Below are 25,730 nucleotides of genomic sequence, written 5' to 3'. Positions count from 1 at the left end.
CCTAGCTAGATAGCTAGGCAGCTAGCTCATCTCATTGCATTTAGACTTGGCTTGGCTTGCTTGGTGTGTGTTCTGGGACATGCTGGTCTCCTATTTATAGCTTGAAACCACATCAAAATTGGACAAAGGCAGCTTAAATTAGAAGAACAGATCATGCATGCATGCTATAATATCCCTGAAGAACAGAATATGTTCTTTCTTTGTGAAGAATGGAGAGGCCTACTTCTTTTTGGGAATTGTCTTTGCAAAAGTTGGGAATATTTCCTACTTATCGTTGCAACATCGATGTCGTTTATATTTTCGGTGATAATTTAGAATTTCAGCTTGTAAGTCTTAGCTTGCTTTTGACCTAGCTAGATACTCCAACAGCATCTCACATGACAATATTTTGCTGTTATATTCTGTCAAAAATAAATAATGCATATCCAGCTGAACCGGTGTGCATGCATGCATCATATCCCATATAGAGTTGACTATATGCATGGCTCTGTCTAGCTATCATTGCGGCGGATTAGGATAGTTTCTGTCTAACTAGATTGCGCTATTTACAGTTTATTTTATCAACTACTTTCTACCTAAGTGGTTAATTTTTTTTCTACTTAAAGATTATACTCCCTCCGTCCCAAAATAAGTGACGTGGATTTGTATAGCGTCACTTATTTCCGGACGGAGGGAGTAATTAAGTGCAATACGACACGTACACCACGGTGCAAAATAATCAGAAACTGGGCTAAATTTTGTATGTGTCCTGATTTGAGCTTCGTATATATTATGTCTCTCTCTGCATAGTACACTACTACACTAGCCCCATAATGATAAACCTATATCGTCTAAGCATGTTCCAGTTAAATGCTTCAATGAACGTCGGTCTGCAAAAGCGCGACCTGCCAAATTAGCAAGTATTCCAATTTGTTATCTTTTCTAGCCTTATCATTTTGGGAAATAAAGAGGGAGAATCTTTGGTGCTTTGCGGCCCATGCATGCGTGTTGGCCGGCCTGCTTTATTTGGAATATAGATATGCATGCATGTGAATACTTTATCGTACTTCTTGCCTACATTCAGAGATAAGGAGGGGCAGGGAAAATGCATACATATGTGTGTCGACTGTCGATACAAATTCTCATATCAATATAGCAAGCATTTTCTTTCGTGATCATGCGAGGTACTTCCTCCGTTTCATAATTCTTGTCTCAAATTTATCAAAAAATAGATGTACCTATATTTCTAAAAAGTCTCTAGATACATGCAAGATTTCGACAAGAATTGTGTAACGAAGAGAGTAGCAATCAATTCTGTGGCAATGTTTGATTGTTTCTACGAAGTACCATCAATTACAATTTTTGGGAAAATATATAATTTGTGCGTTGTAGAAGAAATAATGTTGAATATAAACTCTGTCTAGAAGTGTACATAACTTAATTAACAACACAGACAAGAGTGTACATTTTTGCACTAAAATTTGCAGGGTCATCATGCTTCATCCCAAAACGTGGAAGTACAATGCATTTTATCCAACAATTAAGAAATGTGCAATTTATAATTTTGTAGGATGATTTTGATATGGCGCCGGTGTCGATTAATTAATTATTTTTATGGACGATGGTGGTCATCGATGTGAAGAATTATTAGTTGTCATCGCTCATGGAATTCATGGGCGATTATGGTATGACCATCTATATTTAAAAGTCAATACCGGCGACAGAAAGATATTGCAATAAATGCAACTGAACAACACATTTTGATTGTTCGATATCGTGAGATCAGACGATCTGAGCATCATTGCATTCAGAAGAAAAATACTCTGGTTACACATTGTTCCTATGGAAACTTAACTTAATAACTTACAACATTGATGCAATCAAAAGTTATCAGCAAAAAAATAAAAAAGACAGGATCTAAGCCAAATTATCCAAGTTGTATAATCCTAGCTCCTTTTCGCAACAACAAAAAAGTTGCTAGTTAGCACAGAAAGGGTAGAAATGTGAGCTAGGATACATTTCTGCAGCTATAGACAAAGGGTATGTATGAGATATTTAACTGCATCTGCAAGTGTAGCTAATCAAATCAGGCAACAGCATTTCCTACAAAAACAAAAAGAAGCTACATACTATATAATAATTTTCTTGAATTTCTCTTCTCTTCCTCCAAAACTATTTTTCTTCTCTCTTGAGAAACAATATTCATGCAACAAATTAAATCCAGAGAGGCAATTTGAGCCTAGCATGAGCAGCAAGAGCCACTCAGGCTAGCCAAGGAGACTGCCTGTGCATATGAGACCCCCACACGAAGGCTAGACAATTAAGCTGCCTTGATGAGGAAGAATATCAAGCTTGTTAACAAGAAGATCTTCCGATAGGATAGAATCTCTCTTCGATTGTAAACGCGTCCGTCTGAGATAAAGACATTTGACGTGATCCCCAAGTTGTAATCCTAACCGTGTAACAATCCTTGTAAATCCCTAAGCCAGGGTTTCGGCTCTAATCAATATAAAGCAACGCGGCCTCCTACAGGAGGAGATACGCTTCCCATAACCTTTTTACATGGTATCAGAGCTGCCTCTTCCACATATCCAATCCACCGAAGAACAATGGCGTCCAGCTCTTCTTCCCTATCGTTCCTCAATCAACAAATCTCCGAAAAACTCATGTGCGAGAACTATGTTCTCTGGAAGGCGCAGGTGTCCCCTCCAGTTCACAGGGCACAGATGTTTGGCTATTTCGACGGCACCTTTGCAAAGCCGCCGGAAAAGCTCGAGATCCAGAAAGGCAGGCTGACCGAGAAGGTGCCCAACCCCGCCTACGCGCTATGGATAGCGCAAGACCAGCAGTTGCTGGGATACCTGCTGAACTCCATCTCCAAGGAAGTTCTGCCACAGGTTACCTCCATTACAAGCTCTCATGAAGTCTGGAAGGCACTCGAGGAGATGTACTCCTCTCAGTCCAGGGCACGGGTGGTTAACATCCGCATGACCATGGCCAATCTCAAGAAGGGCAACATGAACGCTGCCGACTACTTCAGCAAGATGAAGGCCTACGCCGACGAGCTAGCATCTGCTAGCAAGAGCATCGATGACGATGACATGGTGTCATATCTCCTAGTAGGACTTGACATCGACTACAACCCTTTGGTGACCTCGGTTACCTCTGCACTTGGTCGCAATGACAAAGTTTCCATTAGCGATCTATACTCTCAGGTTGTTAGCTTTGACTCCAAGATGGAGATCCTCCAAGGCGGTGGCGGCGGCAACTTCCAGTCGTCCGCAAACTCAGCATCACGAGGGCGTGGTAGCTACAACAACCGTCGCAGAGGAGGACGAGGACAACCACAACAAGGTGGCCGCGGCAATGGCAGTGGAGGCCGAGGGCGCGGCAACCAAGGCGGCGGGAATCAGCACCAAGGTGGACGACAAGATCGCCCACAGTGTCAGTTGTGCGAGAAGTACGGCCACACCGTCCATGAATGTTGGCATCGGTACGACGAAAACTCCGTCGCATCAACAAGATCTGCTGGTTCAGCAACGACCTCCTATGGAGTTGACTCCTCGAACTGGTACATAGATAGTGGTGCGACGGACCACATCACTGGAGATCTTGACAAGTTGACCATACGTGACAAGTATAACGACAACGACAAGGTGCACACGGCCAGCGGATCAGGTATGACCATTAGTCATATTGGTAGCACTGTTCTCCCAACCTCCTATAAAAATCTTCATCTCAAAAATATCCTACATGTTCCAAGTGTTGCTAAGAGTCTTTTATCTTTGCATCGTTTAACTACTGATAACAATGCATTCGCTGAAGTTCATCCCAAATTTTTCTTGCTCAAGGATCGGGCCACGAGGAGGGTCATGCATCACGGTAGAAGCCGAGGAGGGCTCTACCCCCTCATACCATCGCAGCATCTTTCTCCACGCAAGCTAGCTTTCGGAGTCACCACACCATCCTCTACTAGATGGCATTATCGTTTAGGGCATCCTTCTTTTGATATAGTTTGGCGAGTTGTTAGAAATAATGAGCTTCCATGCTCAAAGGAGTCTCAAGTTGAGTCAGTGTGTGATTCATGTCAAAAAGCTAAAAGTCATCAATTGCCTTATTCTATCTCCACCAGTGCATCTTCGGCACCATTAGAGTTAATTTTTTCTGATGTTTGGGGACCAGCACCATGTTCAGTTGGTCGACACACTTACTATGTAAGCTTTATTGATGATTTTAGCAAGTTCACATGGATATATCTCTTAAATAAGAAATCATATGTCTTTGCTGTCTTCTCCAATTTCCAAGCTCTTGTTGAACGGCGTTTTAACTCCAAAATCATCTCCATGCAAACTGATTGGGGCGGCGAGTACCATAAACTGAATGAATTCTTTCAGAAAATATGAATCTCCCACCATGTTTCATGTCCTCACACTCACCAACAAAACGGCTCTGCCGAGCGCAAACACCGACACATTGTCGAGATGGGACTAGCACTCCTTGCCCAAGCCTTCATGCCTCTAAAGTTTTGGGATGAAGCCTTCCTAGCAGCCACATATCTCATCAACAAACTTCCCACAAAAGTTCTCAACTTCGACACTCCCCACAAGAAACTATTCCACCACAAACCTGATTACTCATCCTTAAAAGTTTTCGGGTGTGCCTGTTGGCCCCATCTTAGGCCATATAACTCACGAAAATTGGAATTTCGTTCTAAGCAGTGCACGTTATTGGGCGATAGTGCTCGCCACAAAGGTTTTAAATGCCTTGATGTCTCCACGGGCAGGGTCTACGTATCACGAGATGTGGTATTTGATGAATCGGTCTTTCCGTTCCAAACTCTAAATCCTAATGCCGGAGCACGTCTTCAAGATGAAGTGTTACTCCTTCCATCCAGTCATTTTCCTATAAGTCCACTGGGAGGTGACAGTGTTATCCAACATACTAATGATCATAATTCTAACCCTGATTCTGTTAATATCTTCTCTGAAGAATTCGGTGCAGAAAACAGTGTGCAGGATGATCTACAGCAAGTTCAGGTACCGGCGCTCCCCTTGAGGATGATTCTCCCGCCCGGTCCTCTCCTTCTGCGCCTGCGTCATCATCGGATCGGACGCCCACCCCGACGCCGACCAATTCTGCTGCCCCTGCGGAGTCGTCCACCAATCTGAGCAACGCACATGGTGGGGCCAGTGACGGGATGCCACCCAGCCCCCCTACCACCTCGACAACGTCCACATCGCACGTTGTGGCTCCGCCTGCTCCATCTCGCGCCCGTACACGCGCTCAACATGGCATTGTCCAGCCGAAGAAATTGTTCCCCGGCATCATCCGCTATGGTCTCGCGTGCACCACTGATGAACCGCGTGACCTTGCGACAGCCCTGGCAGATCCAAAATGGAAACATGCCATGGATGAAGAATACAGTGCTCTTCTACGCAACAAGACATGGCATCTTGTTCCCCCTCCACAAGGTAAAAATGTTATAGATTGCAAATGGGTCTATCGCATCAAACGAAAACCAGATGGCTCCATTGACCGCTATAAAGCTCGATTAGTAGCAAAAGGCTTCAAGCAACGGTATGGCATCGATTATGAGGACACATTTAGTCATGTTGTTAAATCTGCTACTATCAGAATTGTGCTTGCTATTGCTGTTTCCAGGGGTTGGTGCCTACGACAATTGGATGTACAGAATGCGTTTCTCCATGGTGTTCTGGAAGAGGAGGTCTATCTCAAGCAACCCCCAGGTTATGAAAATAACTCTTGCCCAGCCTCTGTATGCAAGCTGGATAAAGCCCTTTATGGACTCAAGCAAGCTCCTCGTGCGTGGTACTCTCGGTTAAGCACCAAGCTTGTTAGTCTCGGTTTTTATTCCTCTAAATCAGATACATCTCTGTTTATTTTCAACAAAGCTGGCGCCACAATATTTGTCTTGATCTACGTTGATGACATCATTAGCACTAGCTCCTCTGAGCATGCAGTTGCAGCTCTTCTCAAAGGTCTTCGGCAAGATTTTGCACTCAAGGATCTTGGTGCGCTGCATTACTTCTTGGGGATCGAAGTCAGGGGAAACAAGGAGAACTCCTTCTCACCCAAGAAAAGTATGCGACTGATCTCTTGAGCAAAACAGGTATGCACCTGACCAAACTGAGCCCTACACCATTGTCTCCTACGGAAAAGCTATCAGCACATTCGGGAGAGACACTAAATGGTGATGATGCCACAAGGTATAGAAGAATTGTTGGGGCATTACAGTACTTGACCCTCACTCGTCCAGATATTGCATTATCTATTAATAAAGTTTGCCAATATCTTCATGCTCCTACCACTGAACATTGGACTGCTGTTAAGTGGATTTTCAGATACATTAAAGGCACTGTGAGTCTTGGACTAACGTTCAAAAGATCACAATCTCTATTACTCAGTGGTTTTTCAGATGCAGACTAGGCAGGTTGTGCCGATGATAGGAGATCTACTGGAGGGTTTGCTGTATTTCTAGGTGGAAACTTGATATCATGGAGTGCGAGAAAACAAGCAACCGTGTCCAGGTCAAGTACTGAAGCTCAATATAAAGCACTTGCAAATGTGACAGCCGAGATAATATGGGTACAATCAATACTCAAGGAATTGGGGGTGACTCAGAATTGAGTCCCCTGTCTTTGGTGTGACAATCTAGGAGCGACATATTTGTCAGCTAATCCTGTGTTCCATGCGAGAACTAAACACATCGAGATTGACTTTCATTTTGTTCGAGAGAAAGTAGCTCACAAAGAACTTGAAATAAGATTTATTCCTTCGGGAGATCAGTTGGCAGATGGATTCACAAAACCACTGTCCATCGGGCTGCTGAAGAAGTTTATACGCAATCTCAACTTAGCCGGGCACGTTGAGATTGAGGGGAAATGTTAACAGGAAGATCTTCCGATAAGATAGAATCTCTCTTCGGTTGTAAACGCGTCCGTCTGAGATAAAAACGTTTGACGTGATCCCCAAGTTGTAAACCTAACCGTGTAACAACCCTTGTAAATCCCTAAGCTAGGGTTTCGGTTCTAATCAACATAAAGCAACGCGGCCTCTTACGGGAGGAGATATGCTTTCCATAACCTTTTTACAAAGACACAGACAAGTCATCCTTGGCTATCAGAGATAAGGCCCTTGCTGCCATGTAAGGCTTTGATCTCAGTCTCTTGCTCATATGATTATTTGGACGTGTATGGCTAGCTATTTATAGGCAGCTAATTATCACAAAGTCTGAATTGGTTCATATATCTTTCGCATCCGATCGATCGACTAGAACCTTTCGGCATGCATTATTTTCTTTTATGCAGAAGAATATATTCTACGTTTTATTTTTTGAGATATGACATATTTGGTCTAGCTAGAGATAATGTCAACCCATACAGATCTGGACAGCTAACTACCTTTACTCGATTAACGTACTACTGTACATTTCTTACCCATCATCGATTGATCCACGACTACATATATAAAGTAATCTCTGCAGCCCGCACGTGTTCGTGACCCTTGGCGCCGAGCGCAACACGCGGCAACACGCGACGAGGGAGGCTTGCCGGAAGCGCGATACGCAAGACAGTCCGGCGGACGCTTTTACTGACCCGAAACCCCGCTCGCCCGGGAGGGACCCCGTCAGGGCGGCATGGCGGCTATGGGCTGCCCTAGGTCGGCCTAGCCGCCCCTAGGGCCTCGTGGATTCGCTGCCCTCCAACTCGAAGAACGACGAAGAAAGATACATGGGAGAGAGATAAAAAAAGATAAAGTTGTAGATGTGTTCGTTCGATTGGTGTTGTTTTAATCGGCCGTCACCCCTCATGTATATAAAGGGCGGCTGGACTTCCCGTGCAAGAAATGTACTTGGATCAACGTCCAAAAACCTAATTTGAGTTTAGTTCGGACGGTTGGACCCGAACTTTCCAAAACTGTTCGGTCCAAAATCTAGCTGCACCTTCCGATCCAGTTTTGAGGTAGTAAACGACCTCGGATCGCGATGCCTCCAAAAGCAATGTTGTTCGTCTGGAAAAAATGAAGAAGTTTCATGTTATGACTTTTCCATCCGATTAGATCTTAATGCCTATTTATCTCTGTTTTTAACTTCGGTTCCCATCACCGGAACTTCCGGCCGAACCTCCGGGTGAACCTCCGGGTGCTATCTGTTACTCATGCAGGAATATGCGGAACTTCCGGCTGATCATCCGGAACTTCCGGTGGAGTTTTATTTGTAAGCTAAAATTGGTTGTGAACACATGCCCCCCTGTTTTTCGGCAAACTTGTGTGACGAAAAATAACTTGCACCACTTTTATCTAAAGATGATGTCAACACTCCGTCGGCCATATATGCTAAGGGCAATAAATATATATCGGCCATATATCTTTGCTCAAAGAAACATGAATATTTCATCCAACAAAGTTTGTATAGCCGAAATAATCAACAAACCTGGTCATGAACCTCAAATATTTCGGCCTTTTGGATTAGCAACAAAATTTGCAACTAATCAAATGAATATAGATTCGGCGATACCCTTTCGTGATATAAAGAATTATGATGCATCCATGGATCCCAATAAATCCATGAAGGGTTACCGATCATACCACCGATCATACCGCCTGGGGATGAACTCCATGGCAAAGGCATCAATGGTATGTTTGAAGAATATGGAGGATGTGCTAACCGAAGATCTTGGCGAAGTGACACAAACCTTCGGCTAAATTGCTTGTTAGATTTATTGTTTCCTTTCTTCACTTTTGTGCTCTCCTTGCAACAACAGCTTGCACATCACTATTGTCCTTGTGTTTATCCTTAGACCCATGCCATGTTCTTCTTTTTCAGCTCTTCTGCACTAAGCCTTTGCAAAAAAAAATCTTGCCAACTTGATAAACCGAGTGGGCATCCCGGCTGTGATTTTGCTTTGCATAGTGGCAACTCTTTCTTGATCTTGGGCACCTTCTTTGTTATTTCAGATTTGGCAATGTGATTTTTCATCTCCTCACCTTTAGTAGCCAAGGTCAACTTGACCGGCTCTTTATTATTTGAGATCGAATCTGAAACAACACACTCACGAACATCCTTTTTGATGCGATAAACTTGCTTGGTCACCTCTTTCTTCTCCTTTGAGCTCCGGACCGATTCGTTTCGGTTGAAACGGTCTATGACATGTGATTGCTGATCTTCTTGGAGTTGCATATAAGTTGGGTGAGATGATTTGGAATGAGATGGATAATGTGCCCTTGAATCATACTTGTCCCATGATGGATAAGAACAAAATTCAGCATAGGGACGTATCCATGACATTGGAATCGGTGGCACAAAAGGAGGATACGAATTTGATGCATTGAATTTCTCCCTTCGCTAATTCCCGTCTTTAGATTTTCGCCTTGGGGTGATCTTGATGCTTTTTCACTACTTGGCCGATTAGCACTTTTTTCTTCACTCTCATTTATATATTTTTCCAACAGCTGTGTGAAAGTGACTTTTGATTTCTTAACCTTGTGCTTATATCGACCTTTGCCTTTCTTGTTTTGGCTTGCATCGATCTGCGAATTTTCTTGTTGCCCCCCACGGCTTGATGTCTTCGGTGTAGCTTCAATGGAACGTTCACCTTCAAGAATGCCTTTAACATGCTCTTGAACAATTCCTTCACTTGTAGGATGAATCATATCATCAATGTGTACATGTTCATCTTTATGTGAATCGGCTTCTTGTAGCCGATGCAGTAACTTTTGGCTATCAAGACCAATCTGAATCGATTGGTCATCTATTTGTGTTTCAACAAATTTAAATCGTCCTTTCTCAACGGCCGATTGTACTATTTTATGAAACATGTTGCAATTCTTAATACTATGCTCGAACGAATCATGCAACTTGCAATATATCCGTCCTTGTATTGATGGCTCGAGATGGTGATCAAGAATTATAATATAATTATTCCTCTGCAATACACAGAAGATATGATCACACATGTTCAAATTGAAGGTACACTTTTTATTCTCTAGCCGATATTTTTGTGATAACGGCTTTCGAACTATGCAACCGAATGGTTCAGATTTGACATCATCCCATCCGGCTATATGTTGCTTTCTGCACTTTTTTTTTATGACTTTGAATAAACAATTACAATAGCATCGGCTTTCTAAAAAGACTTCAACATTGGCTTTAAGTTTCTGAAACTAAAATAGTTATAACACACATGTCTCACTTGAGACCAAATGTAAGCCAAGTATGAAACAAGCAAAGCTACCCATGTAGATATAAAATTTAAATAAAGCAATGGGAAAAACCTTGGATGTGATAATTTGTTACTATCGGTCTCTCTAAAAGGAACAATGTGTTGACCGATATGTTCTATAACAATTATATTTCTAGCAAATAAATTACTTCTCTCGATTGGTCTTTTAAAGCCTATGAAATTGTTGCATTAAAAATTAAGTTATGACCAAATCGGAAAACAAGTAAATTATTCATTAGATATACTTCTTTGAAGACGTTGGGAGAGCATGATGGTAGCATAGCATGAACAATAGCTCGCTCCTCTGTCGGATGATTCTCCAACGCCTTGTCTTCTTCCTTTACTGGATCTCGTGCCTCTTCAATTTGATAATCTATGTTAACCGAACATTGTTCGGCTATATTTTGTTCTTTTTGATGATAATCAATTTCTTTGGCACGAAACTCATAGGGCAGCACGTACGCTCCCTTACATCCAGAAAAATCAAACACGGTTGTTTCACTACATTCACCATGCTCTTCATCAAGGATGTTTGCCTCTTCTGGACATGATTGCCCTCCGATGCTTTTAGCTTCTTTCGGCAATGAAGTGTTGCCGAAACTTTGCAATTGTGGAGGGGAAACCCTGACTTTGAACGTGTTACGCTCCTCACTCCTTTTCTTGTAAGCCTCATAAGCTTGTATTGTAGCACGATCATGTGGCCTTTCTATTAGTTGCCGATGAAGAGCTTCAAACTCATGGAAATTTGATAAAAGTCTTTCCTTCAATTCATCCAGCCCTGCATAAGATTGCCTCACAATGCTTTTTGTTTCTTTCGGCAATGATCTGTTGCTGAAACTTTGTAATTGTGAAGGGGGCGTACCATACGCTACAATACTAGATGAAGGCACATTAGCTGCTATTGAAGTTCCACTTATTCGGCTATTACCATTGTGATGGTGTGGAGCCGAATAATGAATATCGCTAGTTGCATAGGGTGCCGAGAAATCCATAACATGAGGTGTAGCATATGAAGATTGAGAGTAACCGGCCAAATAGCTAGTAGTAGCATGGCCGATTCCCACATCCATCGGCATAACTGGAGGTGCACCCACATGTTGTGAGTCACTTGCCGATGAATAAAACGATGAAACACTCCCTAGCATGTTATAAAAATTTCTAACATTGGGTGTTTCATATTGATTAATTAAACTCGTCATGGTATTCATCGGCATATGAATTTCTGGGGTCGCCGATGCATGAGAATTCAAATTTACATGTTGCAATTTGCTAGGATAAGTTGAAGCACGGAGATTATTTTGCATCGGCTCTTGCAAATAGTTAAAACTACGGCTAGCCGATACAATACTCATATCGAAGGATCTAGCAACATCAACATAAGAGTAATTTGCATCTACATATGGAGATGGAAGGTTCATGTTACCGTTGTAGATTGCAACCTCTTGATGACGCTCTCCTCGTAGCAAGAACGGGCTGGAGACCGTTCAAAGCTTCGTTCCCAGCGGAGTCGCCAAAAAGTGTGTTCGCACACGAACACGTCACCGTGTACCCTTGGCGGCGAGCGCGATACGCGGCAACACGTGCCGAGGGAGGCTCACCGGAAGCGCGATACGCAAGATAGTCCGGCGGGCGCTTTTGCTGACCCGAAACCTCGCTCGCCCGGGAGGAACCCCGTCAGGGCGGCACGGCGGCTATGGGCTGCCCTATGTCGGCCTATCCGCCCCTAGGGCCTCGTGGATTCGCTGCCCTCCAACTTGAAGAACGACGAAGAACGTAAAGAAAGATACATGGGAGAGATAAAAAAAGATAAAGTTGTAGATGTGTTTGTTCGATTGGTGTTGTTTTAATCGGCCGTCACCCCTCATGTATATAAAGGGCGTCTGGACTTCCCGTGCAAGAAACGTACTTGGATCAACGTCCAAAACCCTAATTTGAGTCTAATTCGGACGGTTGGACCTGAACTTTCCAAAACTGTTCGGTACAAAATCTGGCTGCACCTTCCGATCCAGTTTTGAGGTAGTAAACGACCTCGGATCGTGATGCCTCCAAAAGCAATGTTGTTCGTCTTGAAAAAACGAAGAACTTTAATGTTTACGACTTTTCCATCCGAATAGATCCTAATGCCTATTTATCTTTTTTTTTAACTTCGGTTTCCAGCACCGGAACTTCCGGCCGAACCTCCGGGTGTACCTCCGAGTGCTCTCTGTTACTCTTTCAGGAATATGCGGAACTTCCGGCTGATCATCCGAAACTTTCGGTGGAGTTTTATTTGAAATCCAAAATTGGTTGTGAACAGCAGGCAACTTAACAGAGATTGATCAGAGCATTTTGATTGATGAGAGCAAAATGTATATATACGAACACATGATATATATGGCAAATTTCGATTCAGTTCAACCTTTTTTTGCGACGAATCGAGAGCTTTATTTCTCAGGAATAAGGTTAATTACAATCGGTGTCTGGACTTGTACAGGACCCAGGGTCATTTGCTCCGCTAGCTTGATCGTCCCTTGGAATCTTGGATGATCGCCTGTACTTCATCCTTTTTTGCTTTTTGCGGGTAAAGTACTGTACTAATTCAGCCTTGTAAATTATTAATCAGCTTGTTTAAAGTTGGGTTAAGGAAGTTCAGTGCTTGTTTTATGGTTTTGCATCCCTTTTCTCAAAACAAAGATGGAACGAATCAAGGTTTTGCATCCATCAATCGCAGATTTTGTTTCAGCTTGTAGGGATTAAATTATTGTTTTGAGGGGTGTAGGGGATTTTTTTTTTTAGAATATGTGTAGGGGATTAAATATTTAAGCAAAGTTTACACGGTGGGCCAGAACAGTCGTATATGGATCAGAAATCGGATTCATGGGCCTTGCACGTCACCGGTGGGCGTTGGGCCTTGCTTGTCACCAGTGGGCCTTGCAAGGGAACAACGGGCTTCATACCACCACACCTAAAAAAAACAATTTCCCCTAAAAAACCTAAAAAACAATTTCCCAAGGAAAATAAAAACAAAACAAGATCAAACAATTTGTCGAGGGCCAGCGAAAGTAAGACCACAATGTGCCCAGCTCTGGCTCCACATGTCAGCCTCCCCCTTTGAAGCTGAAGGACATTGTGCCCAGTTTGTGAAGTTGTGATCCAGTTAGAAATGTATTTTGGCTGATGCTTTGGACAAATCTTTAATTACAATATTTTATTCTAATATACGTTTTCGTGCATGATATAAATTAGCATAGTTGTGCAAAACAAAACTGGTTAGTGGAAAATACTGATCGAAAGTGCTATATTAATTTACTCTCAGCTGAACATATAAGGACACATTTTGTTTCGTTGTGAACAGTGGCTTTCTCCTTTCTGTCTCTCATTCGAACGAGGAGTACACGACATGTCAACTTTTTGTCTGACAAGATCCGGAGGCCAATAATGTAGTATTAGTATATGATTATACATATACAACTCGAATCCATAGACCAAACAGAGGCTTCTGGACTCGCAGCAGTTAATTAAATCGGATTAATCAGTAGTAGTGCTAAAAGAAGAAAGCTAAGCTGGAGAGCTGGTAATATAATACACGCTAATCATGGCCGTCCACGAGCCCTAGCTCTGCTTAAACTAATCCTCACTTGCCAAATCCAGCTGTATGTATGTGTAATATATATACTTCGTCCAAGATTTCGAGGGAATTAATTTGTTTATTGCCGTGTCGTCATTGCTGACCTCAATTCCAAAGGTTGGTGTACAGAGAGAGGCACTGTACACTACCGTATTTTCTTCGTCTTGGGAATACGCTACTTGTATTAATTAAACTTATTAGTACTAGCATCATCCGGTATAAACGTATAATTAAGATCTCTGGGAGCTGGTACTGAACCAAAACTGCATGTCTCTATACTGTTGCTGTGCATGCATATGTTTTGGCATTGCAAAAGACTTTTTGGAAGCACTTGTTGACAGCTGCTATAGCTATATTTTTGAACAAAAAATGTTTAGCACTCCCTCCGTCCAACAAAAGGTGTCTCAACTTTGACTAAATTTGAATGCATTTATACGCTAAGTCATGTTTAGATACATTCAAATTTTGACAAATTTGAAACATTTTTTATTGGGCGGAGGGAGTAATTTAAATGTGACGGCAACGTTAGAATTTTGTAAATTTTTACCTTGTAATTGCATAATACTCCTTCCGTTTCTAAATACTTGTCGATGTTTTAGTGCAACTTCGAAGTTCAATATATATTCCTAATACTACTGCATACTATTCAGCTAGCAGACTCGAGTTAAGAATAAACCTCTCGGCCGGACAGCGCGCGTGTACATGTTGCTATGCATTACGTGTAGGTGTATACATGGACGCGTGTACACTAACAAAATTTACAATTAAACACACGTGCGTCTGCAGCTACAGCGACATTGCACGTACAGTGGCCAGTACACAAATTAAAGATTGCGTTTTTGTGGTTATGTATATACGGTATGGCATACTGATCTCCGTTCCAAAATACAGAACATATCATTTTAATTTGTTGGCTGTCAAATCATATATGTACGGTGTCAAGATGTTCCAAAAATATACACTCCGTCCCAAAATAAATGACGGAGGAAATACATAGTTCACAATGAATCTAAGGATGTTTATTTGACACCATATATGTCAATATTTTTTTATGTGTTATGGTTAATAAAACTTTAGAAAGAATGTTTGACATTCGACAAAAGTTATACGCGGAACAGTATTTTGTGCTAGCCTCGGCCCTAACGTACCTGAACGCCTCTACGTCCATGTACATACTGCGAATGCTACGGGTTAATTAATCTACAAGCTACAGTACTAGCTAGGTGTATTACGTACGTGACCGAGCAATGCATGCGAACCCTAGCTAGCGATGAGCTGGATGGTGCATGCATAGTTTAATATATCTGTGGGAGGATGCACGATTAATTAATTAACTAACCGTGTCAATCTTTAAGCGGAAGGGGAGAGATATGGCGTGCAGTATTGTATACACTGAATAAAGTCTCTGTCGTCTCATGCACTGTCTGTCTAAACAAGGAAAGCTTAGATCACATCAGCATTAGATTAGATTAATTAGCTTAATTAATCAGTGTACGGACGAGAGCCCAGATGCTTCGAGGGGGTTCCTGTCAGTTCTTGCCAGCTCAGCACGGTCCTTGCATGCATGCACGGTCAAGGGAGCACGTATTTTTCTGGAACGTACGTACAGTATGGAATAAGTATGTACAGTACCATGTGTCCATGTACGTATGTATACACCTTTCGGTAAGTTTCTTCTATCTTTGGCTATTGCTGCATGCGGATTAATTTGATGACTCGATCCAGGGTCATTTTGGTCTTAATAATTTGCGCCATTCGATTTGTCTGGAGCATGCATGTGTTTCATGTGTGTTTTGCAGTGTGAAAGTTTCTTCCATGAGACTAGATGAGAGATCCACCAGAAGCAATTAATCAAGGGACCATGCATAAATCTGGAGATTGGTGCAAGTTGTTGTCGATCGTCATATCGATCTTCTCTCGGCAACGACCAACCGCCGGAATTCGACAACCAGAAGAACGTACATATATATACACGTGACCGAAATATATTTGATCAAGATGCATGCATTGAATCTATAGCTATAGCCTAGGCATGTGGATATGTACTATACATTGAGATTAACGCTTATTAATTGCTCGTAGTCGATCTAAAAATAGTTACTTTTTACCTATATTGATAGCTAGCTCTTTCATTTCGTCTTTTTTTTAGGAAACGGTAAGGGATGAGACCTTACAATATACTCCGTGAGGAAAATTGTACATCAACTCCCTCGACCAATGAGCCAGGCTCACTCCCTTCCATCTCATCTTTTCACCAAGATCAAGAATTCCAGGCTTAATTAGCTACGCGTAGGGCCAACATGTTACCGTTTCATTCACAAGGGTTTTTGCCCAAAAGTAATTTGTTTGCCCACGTGGATCTAACAAGCATCCGTTCACATGTACAGTTCTCTTTTTTTTACATCTTTGTCAAAATTAATTGCATATACATTATCACCGAAAGTAGTGAGCAAACCGGAGACTACACAGAGTGTCTTTGGAGGGTTCCGGGAGCAGACGGCGACGTGGACGGCCTCAATAGCGACATGTGGCAACATCATGCCCCATGAGCTGCATGTCGGCATTTCATTTCATTTCATTGTAATGTGATATAAATCTCACACCATATGGCTGCTCGCTCCGTTTCATAAAGATTGACACAGTTCTGAACTAAATCTAGTTTAAATCCGTATCAATCTATATGAAACGGAGGGATTATATGTTTTCCATATACATTAATTCGTGAATGAGTCAACTCGTCGAAATAACTAGCTATAGCTTGAGCAGGAGTAGTGGGGCAGTGGTGCTTAAACGTCGCAATTAACGTGGAAAATTAACCAAGGCGTGCTCGATTGCTCGTCTACATACATACGATCACTTGCTTTGTAAGTATACTGGGTGGATTAATTAATTGGTCATATATATGCATGCATGTGATCGATGGCTCATGCTTGATTGCATAAATATACGCATGTTCCTTGGCCCATGGCATATCTTATCTTTTGGGGATCCTCTTGCGATTTTATATGTGATCTAGCTATTATCCTCATGCGTCGCACTTAAATTATTACATTTATCACTTTTACATGTCAGGAGCTAGACCTGAATTTGTACTGAGTCATGCTGTCGTGGCACAAACGCATTGTCTTGTAGTCCTACTGTTGTGTGGCAATTCTCCTGCAAACTATTTTTTTTTCCAAGAATGCAACACAGCGGGTGCATCATCGATTAAAAAAGAAGAGCCAGATGGCTAGTACAACATCGCAAAAGCGGCAATACAACACCATAAAGTGGCAACAACAGAGAAAACACTTACACGCCGAGAAGCAACTTACTCGTCCTAAAGGCCGCCACCGAAACCCTACCCCTAAGGAGCCCAGCCGAGAAGCAACTTACTCGTCCTAAAGGCCGCCACCGAAACCCTACCCCTAAGGAGCCCAGCGTTCTGCCAACGTCCAAGTTCCTCAAGAATGATGGACAGCATCCTCTGTACCGAAGGAGACGCACCATTGAAGACTACACCATTCCGGTGGCACCAGATGGTCCAAAGGATGAGAGTGGTGGCCGTTCGAAAGTCCTTCCGTGCCCGGCGCGGAAAGGACAAGGTGGACCACCAATCTAGCAGGCAGGCCCCTGCAGACGGCACACACTCGCGATGTCCCCAAGCCAAGAACAAGGTATCCCAAACCTGACGCGCCAAGACACACCCAAGAAGAAGGTGTGAGATCGACTCCTCCTCCCGGTCGCAAAGTGGGCAACGGTCAGGATGCGGAAGGCCTCTTCTAGCAAGACGGTCCGCCGTCCAACACCGATTCCTCGCCGCCAGCCAAGCAAAGACCCGACACTTCAGGAGAGCCCTTGAGTGCCAGATCTCGGTCGCACACGGGTCCAACGCCCGTCCCGCAAGGAGGTTTAGATACGCCGATTTGGCGGAGTAAACCCCGTCGCTAGACCAATTCCACCTCAGGGTGTCGGCAACAGTCCCATCGAGCCGAAACCCTTGGACTCTCTCCCAAAGAAAGAGGAACTCCACAAGGGCATTTTCCCCGAGATTCGGTCCCACATCCTCAATCCACGCACCATCAAGCGCCTCCCTGACGGTGCGCTGCCGCACCAATCTAGGTCGGACGGCCGCCGTCAGCGCCGGGAAAGAATCACGAATCCTCTCTCCCCCCAACCAACGGTCAATCCAAAACCTAGTACTCCTCCCGTCACCCACGATGGACGAAGTAGCGGCCTCGAATATATCATCCACCTCCTTGGGGGTGTCCAAGGCAAGCCCCGTCCACGGCTTGGAGTCGTCCCTTCGCTCCAACCACCTCCAACGAGCCTGGAGGGCCAGATTCAGCAGGTGGAGATTAGGGATGCCAAGCCCGCCCAACTGCTTCGGCAAGCACACCGAATCCCAAGCCACGAGGCAATGCCCGCCTTTGGCCTCCTTTTGCCCCCTCCACAAGAATCCCCTGCAAATTTTCTCCACCCCCTTGATGATCTTGCCAGGAAGGTTAAGCGACATCATGGGGTAGACAGGCATCACCGAAAGGGTTGGCTTCATGAGGACCAACCGCCCCCCTGGACAGCAAGGGGGCCTTCCATGACGCAAACCGAGCTTCGACTTTGTCCACCAGGGGCCTCAGCTGATTGGCCGTCTGCTTACGCCCCCCAGAGGCAGCCCAAGATAAGTACAAGGGAAGGTCTTGATCTCACACTGAAGCAGGGAAGCGACCAAAGCCCTTTGCTCCGTGAGCAACGAATAAGGTGGGCAGGGGACTTGGCGAGGTTGTTGTGAAGCCCAGACGCCGCACCGAAATCCGCCATGATCGCCAAGCAGCCAACCACGTCCTCCCTAGTGGGGCGGAGGAAAGTAACCACATCATCGGTGAAAATGGAGGTGCGGTGGTCCAAACCTCTCCCCGCAAGCCGCAACAGGATGCCCATCTCCGTGGCCTTCTCAATCATGCAATGGAGCACATCCATGACAAGAATGAAGAGCATTGGTGAGAGGGGATCACCCTGCCTCAACCCACGGCGATGGTCAATCTCCGCACCAGGGATGTCGTTGAGGAGCACCCGTGTCGAAGCCGAGGAGAGGAGACCACAAATCCACGCCCGGAACTTCGGGCCAAAACCACGCCGCACCAAGGTCTCAAGGAGGAAAGCCCAGTCAACCGTGTCAAAGGCCATAGTGATGTCAAGCTTAAGGAGGATCGCATCGATCCTATCCCAATGGAGCTTGGGGGCGGTGCCTTGCACTAGCATGAAGTTGTCATGCAAACAACGGCCCTTGACGAAGGCGCTCTGGTGAGGACCCACGAGGAGGGGCAATTTCGGGGCAACCCTAGTTGCCAAGACCTTCGCAAGGAGCTTAGCCACGCTCTGAATCAGGCTCACAGGACGAAAGTCGTGGACTTCCAACGCATCGGGCTTTTTGGGCAGCAACGCGATTAGGGTAGTATTGACGACATGAAGGCCCCGAACGTCCAAATGTGCCAGAGAGTTGAAAGCCTCCATCACATCACCTTTGACGATCTCCCAGCACGCAACGAAAAAACGCCCAGTGAACCCATCCGGCCGAGGCGATTTGTCCAGCTCTTGGGCCTTGACCACGGCCCAAACCTCCTCTTCAGTGAAATCAGCCTCTAGACCCAACAAATCGCAACTCGGGACTCCGAGAAAATTAAGGTCTAGCGAGAAAGGCCGATCTGGTGCAGAGCCAAGAAGCCCAGAGAAGAACGCATCCACGGCCTCAGCCTTCTCCTCATGCTCCGCCACCATCACCCCATCCACCATAAGATGGGTGATGAAGTTCTTCCGCTTGCGATGACTCGCATGGAGGTGGAAGAATTTTGTGCAAGCATCCCCCTCCCGGATCCACAGTGCCCGCGAGCGCTGCCGTGCAATTGTGCGCTTCAGGGAGACCAACCCAAGCAATTTGTGCTTGAGCACCCTCCGCAGCCCTCTCTCCTCCAAGGAAAGCGCACATAGCTCCATGGCCACGTCCAGACGCAGGATCACCTCAGTCGCCACGAGGATTTGCATCTTGATGTTCCCAATAAAACGGTCGCTCCAGCTACGAAGCCTCTTCGCAGTGGCGCGCAGCCTAGAGTCGAGACGTTTAAATGGGTTTTGGATGAGATCCCCAGTACACCACGCAGATTGGACCACGTCGGTAAAACCCTCGACCTTGGGCCAGAAACTCTTGAAATGGAACCTCCTCCCTTTGAGAAGATGGGCCTCCAAAGCAACAAGCAACGGACAATGATCCGAGGTCGCCGTGCTGAGAGCCGATAGTAAGGAGTTGGGGAAAACAGCCTCCCAATCCACGGAGGAGAACACACGGTCGAGCTTCTCAAGAGTGACATGCTCCCGCTCGTTCGACCAAGTATATCGACGCCAATTGAGATAGAGTTCTTTAAGCTCCAGATCCCGCAGGGCTCTGCGAAATTTGCCCATTATCCTCCTATTGATATTGGTATTGTTCTTGTCACCAGGGTCCACAATCAGATTGAAATCCCCGGCCAAGAACCACAGCCCCACATGAATGTCGCGAATGTCCCTCAATTCCTAGAGGAGCTACCGGAAGGGCTGCGTCTGGACCTGCAAAGCCGAGCAACATGCCCCTCGCTGGAGCAGCAGAGGCACTTGGTGGGGTTGGGCAGACCGCCGCGACATGGTGCTCGCTCAAGCAGTTGAAGCATCTGCAGGCAAGGTCTGGCGGCAGCTTCGGGCGGACCACGACCGCAGGGAGAGGAGCCTGCAGGCGACCACGCGTGCAAGGCCGGCCTTGGCGCCGCCAGCCCCCACCATCCGAGTCATCACCGCCCCCGCCCGCCGCCACAGCAGCTAGAACCACGACCGAGGCCAAACGTCGAACAGGTGGCGGGCATGGAGGCGCCACCACCTCCATCTCCATGGGAGCACCGGCGGGCTGCCACTGCGCAGGACATCGCAGTAGGAGCGCACCGAATCCACGCTGCCGGAAGGAGAAGACTCCCTCCAGCGCATCTCCCTCGCCGACGGACGGGACGGCTCAGCTGGGGTGGAGTCCATCGAGGTTGCGCAAGAGAGAGGGGAGGAAGGGAGGGGAGAGGAAGGGAGGGGAGAAGCGAAGGGCGCGGGGAGAGGAGGGAGGCCATCGGTGGGAGGTGGACGCCGACGCCGGAGTGGCGGCGGCAGTTTAAGCCCTAATTGCTGTTGTGGTGATATGAAGCAAGTAACAAAAGGGATCTCCCCTCCTGCAAACTATAGCAGCTTAAATTTGGTGGGGTAAGATGCATTTGTATTGATTGAGAACCTAAATGTCCCACAACGCAAGGTTTAGGGATCATTTGTATTTTCATGTCATGAAAGGATAAGAAGTACTCACTCCGTCCCATATTAAGTAAATTGTCAATTTTTTCATGCCTTGGATTCAACTCTGAGTTTAATTTCATAATATACGCCCCAACTGCATCACCTTTTGCTATTTATTGCTCCCTCCGATTTTAAACTGTTGTCGAAATATTACATGTATTTTGACGCTTTTTAAGAATATATATTCATATTTGGTCAAATTTGAGTTAAGAATTTAGGATAAGGGATCAGAGGGAGTATTTTTTTAAGTACACTCTTCTAATAAACATAAAAAACAATAAAACGCTCTTGGTAAAGTTTCGATATGCATGCACCGCCCATTGCCCCACCCTGTCAGCCTCCCGAGCCCACCACTAACCCAAGTGCACCTGCCACCTCAGCGAGATATTTTCCGACACCACGCGCTCACTGCCACCCCGGGCCCAGCTCCAGCGTCGTCGTCCTCCCTCCCTCTTTTCCTCCTTTCCCATGCCCTCGCTGGATGGCTTCGGAGTTTGGATTGCGTCTAGAGCTTCTGCTGCTGCTGAGCAAAAAGAGAAGAAGCTAATCTCTCTTTCAGAAGCTCTCTCTCTCTCGGCGTTTGATTTGACCTCGCCTCCTTCTCCTCTGGTGCGTGCGTGCGTGGTGGAGATGAAGGAGGGAGGAGGGAGGCAGCAGTGGCCGTGCGACTACTGCGGGGAGGCGGCGGCGGCGCTGCACTGCCGGGCGGACGCGGCGCGGCTCTGCGTCGCGTGCGACCGCCACGTGCACGCCGCCAACGCGCTCTCCCGGAAGCACGTGCGGGCGCCGCTCTGCGCCGCCTGCGCCGCTCGCCCCGCCGCCGCCGCGCGCCTCGCCTCCGGTTCTTCCGACCCGGAGTTCCTCTGCTCCGCCTGCGACGACGACGGGGCGTGCGAGGGTGCTGGAGCAGCGCGCGTGCCCGTCGAGGGCTTCTCCGGCTGCCCCGCCGCCTCCGAGCTCGCCGCCTCCTGGGGCCTCGACTTGCTCCATCCCCTACCCACCGACGGATGCGGCGGCGGCGGCGGAATCGGGCGCGGGGAGCAGGAAGATGAAGAGGACGCGCTCTTCTTCTCCTCCCTCGACTACTCCATGCTGGTCGACCCCGAGATGCGGGACCTCTACGTCCCCTGCGACCCGCCCGACTCTGGGGGGCGGCCGCTCAAGGGGGAAGCTCTGTGCCAGCAGCTCGCGGAGATGGCGCGCCGGGAGACACAATCGCACCCGCCGCCGCCGCCTCAGCAGCAGCAGTACACGCCGGATCTGAGCCCCCGCACGCCTCGCCGCTCCTCCGCCGGGCCGGAGAAGCAGCACCAGCAGCCCCCGCCGCTGCCTCAGGAGCCGCCGTTCCCCTACACGTCGCTGCTCATGAACATGATGCCGCCCGACAACCTCGCCGCCGGCAACAACGACCGCCTCCGTGACGACGAAGCTGGACAGCAGCTTCAGTGGGAGTTCACCGCGCCCTCCTCTGTGCCACCCACCCAGGTAAAAAATGATTTGACAGAAACCGCAACATTTTTTAACTTTTTTACATACTGGAATTCAGGCAATCTCACATTGCAATTCTACTGCTAAACGTTTCGTCCTAGTCTTCATGAGCGACAAATTTAGTTGCATTGTGTTAAAGTTGCCTCACCGTCTCCCTTTATTAGCCTAACACACACGCATTCATCACGTGGTGGTGAGAACATGTTAGCATCTTAATTTTTCGCAGCTAACAACAATACATCATCAAACTAGCTAGTCTGATGAAGGTCACTTCGTGCGGTTCCTGGTCAATTCGTTGGTAAATCAGATTGCGAAATGCAGCTGTAAATCTCTGGTGGTGGTAGGTGAGGGAATCGATAGAAACCGTTTGTTCTGCGATGAATTCTACAGCGTGAGTGCCAAAGTCATCAAAGTTCCAGCGTCGGTGCCGCTGTGTATGACCAGATGGTTTCATGTGGTTCTTTTCCCTCAGGCCCTATCCAGCTCTAGTTTCCTAGGTTTTGTCAGCCAGGAAAACAGAATGATTTACTAGCTTTGGGTAGAGATAATTTTACCCTTTTCCAGCTCATCATTTATGGCTTGGATCTTTCAAACTTGAAAGGGCAGTAGATTGCAGTTGCCATGAAGGTTCACGGGTTGGGCTGTTTTAGGGACATTGAATGTGCAAGTTGGCCGATAATGAAAGGTGTATTCTCCTTTTCCAATAATACGAAACTAGACCGGAATTTTTGGGGTGGTGTTGCTATCACAATATGGAAAAGCACGCCGTGTATGATTTTGCACGTTACTGTGTTCTTCCGAGTACTTGACTTTTTGATCATGGAACAGATCCCATGATCTGCGCAAATCGGACCAAAGATCATGATGAATATCTTTTTTCGAACTCTTGACTAGATCGGCATTGCTAGCTGTACGTTTTATTTTATCTGATAAGTATTGTTCGAGAGGCCAATATATATACTTGCAAAGTTCGAATTGGCAAAAGTATGGTTCTTGACGAATCATATCCTTGTTCTTGCGTATGCTTCAAAATGTTCTGACATGTTCTTCAATCTTACACTGGAATGTGCTTCTTGTGAAGGAAAGAAATGACAGTTTGCCACTTGTTACCTGCATGACAGATATGGGATTTCAATTTAGGAAGATCAAGGAACCACAACGAGAACTCTGCACTTGAAGTTGAATTTGGTTCAAACAATGGAGGCTTTATGATCAAGAGTTATAATGACATGCTCAAGGAAATTTCTTCTGGGACAACGAAAGATCTGGAAGATATTTATGACTCGGGATACTGTGCAGCTGCTGAAGATATCATGTCAACAAATATCTGTCAGTTGTCATCCAAAAATGTAAGTCATTGTCCCCTCTGGTTCAACGTATATTGACACTCCCGGTGCATATCCAGCGCATTCGGTGTCTAATTCAACAAGCACAGTAGTGTCTATCGTGCTATTCAGAAATTAGCCCTGTGCTAGAAAAAGAAGAGTCATTAGCCCATGCATGTGATTACAAGATCTGCCATGCATTATGCATTTTTTTATTCTTGACGTAGTACTATGACCTCCATATCAACTACCAAGCAGCAAAGTCAGAACATGACTGCTCTGGTAAAATATGCCTTGTTTACAGATATGCGGAATCCTCTAGTTTGCAGTCAGGGCTTATTAGCTTCATTCATCAGTAAGATTCTATGATAAAAGGCCATGTGCATTGAATAATCCAAACTCCAGGCAATTGTTTAAGGATAAATTTAGAGCCGGTTGAGCAAAGCTTCAACTCTTGTGATGTGCATGTTCTTAAGGACACCGGCATCCCATCTGCGTGCAGTCATTCCTCTAGCTATTAGCTTTCCATGTTTCCATGTAACAGATCTTTCACTGATGTTGATGTGCCACTCACTGTTCAATAGATTCAATTTGCCATGTTCGTAATTCGATCTTATCTTTCAAGGGGCTGTTCTTGTGAAAGTAGGCTCCATGGTCCCATTTAGTGTGAACACTTTTAGCTGTTTTAGATCACGGTGATAGTTATGGGCCACCATACAGATCCTTGTTCCATCCTTCTTTGGTCCACCAATTCATGGGTTTATCTTGTTTGTTTTTGAAACATTAAAGGGATAATTTTGTCGGCACTAATAAGTCGCTGTCTAGAAGGTCCCACCATGTGTTCTTTGTTTTGCATGAGTAGAGTCTTAGTCAGTGAAAATTTCTGCATCTGCTCTTACAGTTGCTCCATGGACCTCTGCTGATATAGCTCTTGTTCTCTGCTGTTTTTTATTTTATTTTGCAGGTGAGCACTGCGAGCAACAAGCGGAAGGTCAGCTCATGCACCTCGACGATCGATGGGCCAACAACCTCGGGGAACTATGTGCCTACTTCCGGGCCCTTGGGTAGCTCTTCCCAGGACAGAGGAGCAGCTCTCGCTAGGGAGATCTCCTTCGGTGAACAAACCATTGTCCCAACCGGAGCTGACAGGCCTACCACAAGGATCGACAGCGAGACGCTCGCACAGAACAGGGACAGCGCGATGCAGCGGTACAGAGAGAAGAGGAAGAACCGCAGGCATGGACCGATGAACCGCTCTCCCCTAATTGCTGCGAAGTCTTCTCCATTGCTCCTCTGGCCTGATGCAGTTCTGATTTGGCTGACGGTGCATTTCGGGTGCTCCCTGCAGGTATGAGAAGCACATCAGGTACGAGTCGCGGAAGCTGAGGGCAGACACCAGGAAGCGGGTGAAAGGCCGGTTCGTCAAGTCGAACGAAGCACTCAACGCCAGCGGCAATGGCGGATGAGCCTTCTTCGCGGCCTCCTCTTCTAGCCTGTTCTTTTTGCGCAGCACCTAAGCACCTCAACTAATTTGTTTCTCGTCATGACGTCGTATCTTGAGCACCGTGATCACCCATATACACCGGAGGGTTGATAATCTGTATCATGGTGTGCTTTTTTGCAAGAGAACTCTCTCCGTTGTGAGAACTCAGAACCCAGAGATAGCCAGCTTAATCTTAAGCTCTGATATGAGCTAATATAAATGTGTTAAATGTGTTATGTCTGATGCTCATTAATATGCTTGCACTGAATCAGCTC

General features: G+C 45.9%; 1 protein-coding gene and 1 pseudogene across 1 annotated transcript; both read left to right on the top strand.

Moving 5' to 3' along the window:
- The first annotated feature begins 3,062 nt into the window (after nucleotides 1–3,062).
- On the top strand, nucleotides 3,063–3,210 carry LOC112272086 (annotated as a pseudogene).
- An 18,380-nt stretch (nucleotides 3,211–21,590) lies between these two features.
- LOC100824109 (zinc finger protein CONSTANS-LIKE 14) lies at nucleotides 21,591–25,691 on the top strand. The gene is made up of 4 exons (XM_003574795.4): nucleotides 21,591–22,644; nucleotides 23,769–23,996; nucleotides 24,937–25,208; nucleotides 25,321–25,691. The coding sequence occupies exons 1-4, from the start codon at nucleotides 21,628–21,630 to the stop codon at nucleotides 25,436–25,438; spliced, it is 1,635 nt and encodes a 544-aa protein (XP_003574843.2). The 5' UTR covers nucleotides 21,591–21,627; the 3' UTR covers nucleotides 25,439–25,691.
- The last annotated feature ends 39 nt before the right edge of the window (nucleotides 25,692–25,730 follow it).

Source organism: Brachypodium distachyon, chromosome 3 (genome assembly GCF_000005505.3).
Source record: "Brachypodium distachyon strain Bd21 chromosome 3, Brachypodium_distachyon_v3.0, whole genome shotgun sequence".
NCBI classification, from domain to species: domain Eukaryota; kingdom Viridiplantae; phylum Streptophyta; class Magnoliopsida; order Poales; family Poaceae; genus Brachypodium; species Brachypodium distachyon.
The sequence above is the reverse complement of the archived record's forward strand: the minus strand, read 5'-3'. Positions and strand labels throughout refer to the sequence as shown.